Raw genomic sequence first — 9,497 nt, 5'->3', positions numbered from 1 at the left:
CTGGGGTTCCTGTGGGCCACATTAGACACTATGATGGGCACTACCACTTGCTTGGTGTGTGCGTGCGTGGTCTGTAGGAGCGCACACTCACAAGTGTGTCTTCTATGCTTGTCCGATTCCAGCTCATTGTCTCACTGTTTGACTAGATTGGCTGCCACCAAGGCCCAGGAGCCACCGGCCTCTGCTCTGCTTTCCCAGCCTGGGTTACAGACACATACCACTGTGCCCACTTCTACATGGAAACTGGATCCAAAGTCACAAGCACCTTACCCTCAGCTGTCTCTCAGTGCCCCAAGCTGAAGACTCTTTGTAAAGCACTCGTGTAAAAAGCAAGTAATACATAAAAGGTGAAAAGTCTGAAATACACCACTGTCAGCATGAAGCTGCTACGGTTTGGATGTGGAATGGCCCTTACAGGCGCCTGTGCTGGAGTGCTATTTGGGGAGGTTCTGGAGACTTTAGAGGTAGAGACCGCTGAAGAAAGCATGTCCCTGGGGCAAGGCCTCTGGTCCCATCCTGTCACCCTCTTTGCCTCCTGGGCACCAGGAAGTGAGCCACTTTGCCACATACTCTTGGCACCGTGTTCATCATGGGCCTATGGTGGAGTGAGCTAACCACTCATGAACTGGACTAACTGTCCTGTGAGCCGTTTATCAGGTCTGTCACAGCAACAAAAGGTCTAATACAGAAGCCAGTCCCAAAACATGACTTTTATTGAGTTTTCTATAAATAAGCATTTATTAACTCCTTGACTGACTACCCAGGTGACTCTGCTCTACCCAAACTTAGTCCATATTTCCTGTGTTCCTTCTGAACTTAGAACCTAGTATCTTTACTTAACAAATATTTATAGACATTTGTAAAAAATGCATTTTTCAGTAGCAGAAAACCCTGTGTCATAAAATGTAATTACACCTGTTCTGTGTCCCGGGATGTGTCGTAGGGTGGTATTAGACCTAGAAGTACCCAAAACACCAAGATAAACTGTTTTGCAAGATGTTGGACTAAATTAGTTTCTCTTTGGCCTGAAAAAAGTTGTCTCTCTCCCCTTTCCCCCATTCCTCCAAAAAAGAAATCTAACCACTAAGGTAACGGATTTCTAAACCCTCAAATGTACAAATACACATCAGGTGTCGGGTCTGTTCGTCACGGAGCGCTCAGCGAAGGCCCTTCTAATTCTGCCTTTCATGGTGTGTTCTCTGTATAGTTAGTAACCATCTTCTAACCTGATACCATACCTGTGTCTTCAGTGGCTTAGCTCTTGAGCCTGGTGAGGTCTGTTTTATAAACTCTGCAGTTGGCGTCACACATGTAAACTCACTGCAATCCGCAACTGCACGGAGACCCACCTTGCGAGCCTCAGATGTATTTCACACATCCCCTCTAGCCAGTCAAATGGCATTTGAAGGTACCATGTCACTGCTACAATGGTTCGACAATAAATCCAGCAGACTCACTATCCACAAGGATAACGAAGCTCCTTCAGGGGAAGCCGGGAGACGTCTCTTCATTTTCCAGGTTCCCTTAGATTGGACCAATATCAAAAATACCCAGAGACAGTAATATTCAAACCATTACCGTGAAAGAACTTGTCAGCTCTTAGAATTCGTAACTTAAATTTATAAAACTTTAATTCCCTTAGAGCAAAACAATCTTCTCATTACTATCAAAAGTTTCTGGTTAGTGTTTGACCCTAAGACCTACAGCTTCAGTCTGCCCACCCAAGTCTCTAGATCTGTAGGCAGAGTCTACACAGCTTATAATCCATGATTGTGCATGACGCAAGGGAGGAAAGTGTGAAAACAGTTTCATGACCACTTCCCCTTAGGTGCTTCTTTGTAATTCCTATTTCCAACAACAACAAAAAAATCATTCCCTTATTTTAGTTCCACAGACACGAGGATCAGTCTATAATTATACTGCAGGGCAGAATTAAAAGTCCACAAGTCTACATAAATGCTTAAAATACCTTACACTGATAAACAGCATCCTAAATCATGGAGAATTTTTTATAATGATCAAAGCATGTAAACTATCACATATTGGAACGTCTTGAAATCAGCACAAGTCAGTGTCTAGAAGACAGCAGCTGCAGTGGTCTGTTAGGAGCTGGTGTTGGTAACAACCTCTGAGAACACCGACTCGGGGATCACAGCGCTGCAAGTGTCAGGATCATGTAAACTTGTCACCTTGCAGCTAGAGTTTTCATTCAAATGTTCCTATTTGTAAGGTTCTTTTTAAACAATGCACATGGAATCCGTACTAAAGTACACTGACGTTTAAGAAGACGGGCAGGCAGAGTGACGTCTCCAGGCATCCCTGGGCAGTAACCTGCAGCTCAGAGCAGAAATCTGAGTTGGTGCATAGATGAAGGGAACACGAGCAGCTGTTCCTGGGCCTCTGGGTTTGCAGGCGTTCACCAAGGTGTTGGTGGGAGGCTCCATGGAGTGTGATGGAGAACAGCGACACGCACGGGACTTCCAGTGTTGAACTGCACTAGTGCGGGTGACATCCCTTTTCTACAGCAACACTCCAAGGACAGAACGACCGTCAAGTAAGTTCCTTCATCTGAAGGGGTCTCCATAGCCATTCAGAATGTTTAACTTTGTCTTCATTTTAGTTCCAAATGTTAAACTGAAAACTTTTGGTAATAAAGAATTTCTGATACAGTAGTATTTTACATAGCTTTCATTAAAAACAAAAAAAACCAAGCCAGAACTCTTTGGGGTTTCACAATTCAGTGGAGTTGCAGAAACTCTTGGACTGGGAAGGGCACCCTGTTTTCCATCCTTACCACAGGAAGAGAAGACCCAATCCTATCGTGTATGCTGACATTGGACACAGACCCTTCAAAAGCACCGTGGCATAAGACCTTGCCTACAGGACTACTGACTTGTAGACACCTTGGCTTCCTCCAGTCTGGCACCCACATGTGCACACACACACACACCCTGACTCAACTGCTCCGGGGCAGTGGTGGACTGCCACCTAGCTACCCACCATTCCTGACAGCTACATTGTGCATGGCTCACCAGATGCCATCAAGGCCATCATTCCAGATGCTCGGGAGTCAGCGCTCTGACCACTCGTGTCTGTGGAGATGGAGGCAGTCTGCTCACCCGAGGCAGGTGCGGGCCCAGCTCCACACTGAGGGTAGAGTGCTACAGAAAGGAGCCCTGGAGAAGAGACTGCCATGCTGGGACCTCGGTCATCAGGCCTCCCACCAACTCAGAGTTAGCAAATTGCTTTTTAAGAGGAAAAAGTACATAATTCTTTTTATTAAAATGGGTAATTTCTCCTCATGATCGCACACAGACTTTGTCTCGTCCAGTATCTCTGTGAAAGGATCTGCCTTTGGGTTCGCTACCAGGCAGCCTCTTGGGGAATAGTGGAGCTACCCAACAGCAGACTCCAACCACACATCTCAATCCTTTTGGTTTTTCTTTTTAAAAATATGTAAACAAATAAGGAACAGGAAACCTTTGCTTCCAGGAAGAGTCCAGACACACACAGGCAGAAGGACCAGGACACGTCACTAGGGAAACCTCCGGCCCCCGTGCTGTCCCGCCTGCTGCCGGGGCTCAGTCACTGTCCGACTCCTCCTTGTACTTGGCCCGGATGGCCTGGCCGTTCTGGAGAGGCATTTCTTCATAGTCGCTCCTGCCACGGAAGAGACCTTTGACACCTGCCCTCTGGAGGGCTTTCCCGTGTGTGCATGTGTGGGAAAGGCAGAGGGCAATCGAGTGTCACTGAGCTCCAGGGATCCTTGCGTCCCCAATCCCCAGTGCTGGGACTGTAGACCCACTGAGCACTGGGCCTGACTTTTCTTTGTGTTGTGTTTTGTTTTATGAGACAGGGTCTCACTACATAACCTTGGTTGGCCTTGAACTCAAAGATTCTCCTGCTTCTATCTCCTAAGTGCTAGGATTAAGAGGGTGTGCCACCCCATCCAGCTCAAATCTGGCATTTTACAGGGGTCCTCGGGCTTATATAGCAGGGATTTACTAAGTCACCTCCCCAGCCCCCGTCTGTTAGCCCTTGACTGCCTCTGTTGTCACACTGACTGCTGTCTGGAAAGAACCCCTCTCACAGCCTCCCTCTTAGTCACCCGACACTTGTCCCCTCTCCCCAGCGCGACTCTCCGCATCATTAGTTCAGACAAACCTGGTCTGTAGTTACCACACACGCAGGCCTTCCACAAAGTGGAATGCCACTAATCCATGCGAAGCACACAAAACAAAGCCATAAAACTCCCTCCGCCACTCCCAGGCAACAGTCTCCAAACGCTGTCATTTCAGTAAGCAGAGACAGGCTGGAAGGCGCACGGTGACTGTGACTTACCCGTAAATCACATCATCATCAGAGTCGTTCAGCATGGAAAAGGCAGGGTTGTCTTTTAGCTGCGACTCTGAAAATCAACAAAAGCATTTTGAATGAGAGCATTTTGTGTTATTAGCCCAGGTAGGAATCCGAAGGAACTAGGACCCAAGCCCTAAACAAACTTAGAGAGACGTGCTGTGAGCCTATGACACCATAGACACAGCACTGCCCTGTCCTGTGTTCAACTGTGAGACTATGACATCATACACACAGCACTGCCGTGTCCCGTGTTCAACTGTGAGACTGACATCATACACACAGCACTGCCGTGTCCCATGTTCAGCTGTGACATCATAGGCACAGCACTGCCGTGTCCTGTGATCAGCTGTGATATCATACACACAGCAGTGCCATGTCCCGTGTTCAGCTGTGTTGAACACAGGCTACCATTGTTCGGGCTGCCATTCACCTGCCTTCTCTCTGTCACAGAGCCCTGCACCTGGGAAAACCAGAGCAAATGGAAATTTCTATTTCAGCTCTCTGGACACCGACCCAGACCTGAGGTGGCTCACCATACAGCGCATTCTTGGATGGAGAGTACACAAAGGCCAGCGTGTACAGGTAAAAGTTCAGCAGGCCGTAGAAAGACAGGAATTCCGCTGGTGGTGCTGGTCAAGGGAGAAGCGTGGGTTTGGACACACAAGCCTCCGCCTCCTCCCCCTATTCCCCAGAATCTCTTTCTGGGATGAACTACTGACCAGCCTAGGGGGCCCACGGCCCAGGAGCCAGGATGCCCCAGCTCAAGCTCATGGCTAGATGTCACATGAACCCTTCATGGTACATAACTCCCAAAGAACAGGAAGGGGATGAGGGCCTACTGACCCAGGCTCGGAGTGATCCCACCTCCTCCACACTACAGACCCCCAAGCACCTAAGAAATCAGTGTGGAGCTTAATCACAAGTGATAAAGAAGCCATCCTGAATCCTAAGACACACATGCTTCCCATCACCTGAGCGCGACAGAAGCCATCCTGAATCCTAAGACACACATGCTTCCCATCACCTGAGCGCGACAGAAGCCAGGAGAAACAGTATGGACTGGGCACAGTGGGAATCCAAGCTCCAGGGTGAGTGAACCAAACTGTCATCAGTGACGCTGGCATCGACTGCACCTGAATGGTGCCTCGAAGGAGCTGCTGGCACACAGAACTCCAACCATCCCTGCCTGTTCCTCGGTGCGCGCGCTCTCTCTCTCTCTCTCTCTCTCTCTCTCTCTCTCTCTCTCTCTCTCTCTCTCTCTCTCTCTCTCTCTCTCCCCCCTCCTCTCTGTCTCTCCCGCGCGCGCTCTCTCTCTCTCTCTCTCTCTCTCTCTCTCTCTCTCTCTCTCTCTCTCTCTCTCTCTCTCTCTCTCTCTCTCTCTCCTAGAGGGAGCACGGGAGCAAGCAGCTCAGGACTGGCTGCCCCACTGAGAACGGTCCAGTGCGGTCAGCAGTTTGGATCCAGGCTATGCAGTGACTAACCTTGGGCACGGACTCAGCCCTGCTGTGTGTGAGCTTCCTGTCTAACAAGGAGGACTGCCAGGGCCAACAGGGAGCCGAAAGGGGGCAAGGCACGCCTGAGGCCTGCTGAGCACAGGTCCTAAGGGGCTGGCCCATCCCTTGTAAATGTCCAAAGCTAAGGTGTTGACCATGAGCACGGGCAGCCCGCAGGCCTGGCTCCCCTCGACAGGATATAGTTCTGGTAGTGAGCCGACAGTTCTGCTACAAAGTTGTCTTGCAACACTTGTGCTCCAAACCTTAGGTAGAGGATGACGATGCTGAAAGAGAAAGGGAACCACGGTGTAAAGACACAGAAGTGCTCGCTCCGTTAAGACTTAACAGGACATTCTACACACATACCTCTGCACCTCCCATGGTCACTCTGGCTCCCGGGAAAACAATGTCTGCTACATGCTGCTCAAGCAACTAGAAAAGCAGTGTGGGCACCACTGGAGGCTTTGACAGTCCCTGGAACTTATTCAAAGATACAGCTGCCTGGGGGAGGGCTTTGTGGATGGCCGCCACCTGCCCCGACAGCCCAACAGCGGCTTCTCATTCATGTCTGCTGACAGCTCATGTGGGGTTCTCTCTTTAGCACCAAAAGGGTCTTGAGGCCCAGACACTCCTCAGGTAACCTCAAAGGATGTGTGTCCTTGAGGTGGGTGACTGCTTGTGTTCGGTAGGGTTCAGATCGAGGAGGGAAAAGTGGGGCTAACGGCTTCACCAGCCAGGACCTTCAGGATGGAACACTTAAGACCTAGACCATTAAATAACTGTTTTTGGTTTTGGTGTTTTAAGACAGGGTGACTCTGTGTAGCCCTGGCTGTTCTGGAGTGTACTCTGCAGACTGAGAGAGCATACTCTCTCGAACTCAGAGATCCACCTGTTTCTGCCTTCCATATGCTGGTATTAAAGGTGTGTGCCACCATGGTCTGGCTGTTAAATAACTTTAATCAGGAGCCCTCTGAGCTCATGGATATGTGTGGCCACAAGTACCCTGAATTAACTCCACACAGGAGCTAACAGGCAGGATGGGAATATGTCCTGAGGGTGGGGAAAGGCTCCATGCCTGTCATGTCTACATGAGGACCTGTGTTCAGATCCCAGTGCCAGGTCAAAGCCTGGGTGGTGGAGGGCGTCTGTAAGCCCTTGGGAAGTGGGCAGACTGTTGGACAGCCAGTCCAACTGTTAGAGAGCATGGGGTCCAGTGAAGTCCCTATCTCTAAAAAAATAAGATGGAGAACCGGGCTGACCTGGTAGGAAAAGATGCCTGAGGCCAGGCCTGACGACCTGAGTTCTGTCTATGGACCGCACATGGGAGGAGCAAGCAGCAGAGAATAGGCTCCGGCATCTTTTCCTCTGGTACATTCCACACACGTGCACCACCCCAACACACACAGTGCATTAGTGAATTAGTTCATATAAAATGAAAGAGGAAGACACTCGTGTTGTCTCTCTGGCTCCAAACACATATGTGTACACACTCAGACACTCACATGCATACACACCCAAGCACACCCTGATGCACACATGCATGCACGCCCACACCTACACACAATAAAGCCTTACCTAATAACAAGCACCACAAAGGTTAATGCGGTCAAGAACTTTAACCTGAGGTCTGAAAAAGAAGGAAACATTCCCATTAGCAAAGTCCACCTCACCTCAGAGTCTGAAAGACAGAAAGACGATACACAAAGTGACCCCTGGGCAGGCCCTCTTCATTGCATGCTCCATGCGTGTTCTACTGTGGCTGGGGCAGACCACACACAGTAGAGCCCAACACAGTGGTTTCAGACAAAGGACCCTAAATCTTGTGCCTTGCCCTGGTCAAGGACAGTATTATTAATGGTCCTTATAGGTCTCTGGCAGTTCTCACAACCCTGTGGCTTCTTTCCAAATTGCCAATCCTTCCTGAGGCATCTCATGGCTTTCTAGGGCCAAAGGCTGCTGCCCATGCGTCTCAGAGAGGCACTCACCCACGTAAGGCATGTGACGAAGCTCAGAGCATGCCCGCACTACCAAGAACAGGAGGTACAAAATGTACAGGGCGGCTACCACCATGAAGAAAACCTTCATGCCCTGGAATAAAGGAGATAGCTGAGGTGAGACCAGGTGTCCCAGTGTCAAAGCCCAGTGTGGTTAGAGGGGACCTGGGGCCTCAGGGGACCCCCCCCCCCACTGCCACAGCACCAGGAAGGGCTCCCCAAGCACAGGCATCTCATGCCAAGGTCACTCAAATCTATGCACCAGTGCTTTGTCTAGAGCCTGAGGCAACTGGTGGCGGCCACCAAAGCCTTTGCCTAGGTGGGGCCTGCTGCCCGTGCTACTGAGGGCAAAGGTCATGCTAACAGGGCTGGACCCAGCTGGTCCTCGTGTAAGTTTTGACTGTTCCAGGCCTAGTGTTCCCGAGAAAGGAGGGGCTGAAAGGAAGATTCTAGGAGAGCTCAGGTCTGGAAGCATTTATTCCCGTCCATGGCTGAGGATGGGAACACCCTTGTCTGAGGGCAGGAGGTCAGTGGGTCCCTTGAGAGGATGACGACAGGGTGAGGTGTGCTCTCCTCATGGAGCCTTCTTGACTGTGGGCTCCTCTAGGTGGGAGCTTGTACCCTCTCCTGTCCTCCCTTAAGAAGAGTCCCTCTCTTATGGTCGCAGCCTCGAGGGTGGGGCAGCAGGTCAGGGGCCAGCATTCTGCTTCTGCTGTGGAAGGACCTTCAGTCTGGGTTCCTGCCTCATAGAGGGGAGGGGCAGGACCGCTGTCTCCAGCACCTTAGCTGTCTCTGACCCCTGTTGTGTCCTTCAGTAAAAGATGTGGGCTGCCCCCCCCCCCCCCCCCCGCAGCAGAGAGCCTGGCTGGGAAGGGCTCACTAACAGTTCAGGACGGAGCCTTGTCTGTGACATTTGGCCAAGAGCTCTGTGTTCCTTGTATGATGGGGGAGATTGCACTACTGACCCATTTTAGAGATGAAGAAACAGAGTGGGCTCAGCCACTGGTTAAGCCTGTAATGGCCTGGGCTGCATACCCTTGCAGTGTAGCTCCTGACTCTGCAGCCCTTTGTCCTGCCTCAGCTTGACACAGAAATGACGACCAGGCCAGACAAACGCAGTGGCAACAGCACAGTAGGTCCATCCCACCAGGGCCTCCACATCTGGAAGTGTCGCTCACTCCCAACAGCCCAGCCCACCCAGAAGCCCCCTTCAAGCTCTTGCTCTGCCTATAGCTGTCACACACATATGGATTCCCTTTCTGAGCTAAGCTCCTCCCAGCTATCCTGCCCCAGGCCCCTCATCCCAGAATCCTCTAGTCTCTCCAGATCCTAGACTGGGCTTCTCCAATCCAGCACCCTCTCTGGCTGAGGTCCTCATGCCTGCGTGGTAGGTACCTACCAAATGGGCCATCTCCTCAGTCTAAAGGTTTACTTTTCATATGACTCAACCACTTTCCCCAGATTGTCCACTCCTCAACTACCTATATTCACCTTTAGACAGCCACTGGGAGCTTGCACTAACATGTGATTACAGACCAGCGCTGCATCACGAGCTTGCACTAACAGTGTGATTACAGACCAGCGCTGCATCACGAGCTTGCACTAACAGTGTGATTACAGACCAGCGCTGCATCACGAGCTTGCACTAACA

At 50.6% G+C, this 9,497-nt stretch overlaps 1 protein-coding gene across 1 annotated transcript in view; it reads right to left on the bottom strand.

Annotated features, from left to right (window-relative positions):
• Positions 1-1,609: 1,609 nt before the first annotated feature.
• Tmem181 (transmembrane protein 181) overlaps positions 1,610-9,497 on the bottom strand; it is a 51,805-nt gene continuing 43,917 nt past the window's right edge. Inside the window, exons 11-16 of the mRNA XM_050135940.1 lie at positions 7,838-7,977; positions 7,428-7,479; positions 6,054-6,136; positions 4,893-4,982; positions 4,342-4,408; positions 1,610-3,660 (exon numbers count right to left, since the gene is read on the bottom strand). Coding sequence (XP_049991897.1) covers positions 3,582-3,660; positions 4,342-4,408; positions 4,893-4,982; positions 6,054-6,136; positions 7,428-7,479; positions 7,838-7,977 — 511 coding nt within the window. The 3' untranslated portion in view covers positions 1,610-3,581. The remainder of the gene's footprint in view (positions 3,661-4,341; positions 4,409-4,892; positions 4,983-6,053; positions 6,137-7,427; positions 7,480-7,837; positions 7,978-9,497) is intronic.

The sequence above is a fragment of the Alexandromys fortis genome, unplaced genomic scaffold (genome assembly GCF_014885135.2).
Source record: "Alexandromys fortis isolate MF-2015 unplaced genomic scaffold, M_Fortis_MF-2015_v1.1 scaffold_23, whole genome shotgun sequence".
In the NCBI taxonomy this organism is placed as follows: Eukaryota; Metazoa; Chordata; class Mammalia; order Rodentia; family Cricetidae; genus Alexandromys; species Alexandromys fortis.
The sequence above is the reverse complement of the archived record's forward strand: the minus strand, read 5'-3'. Positions and strand labels throughout refer to the sequence as shown.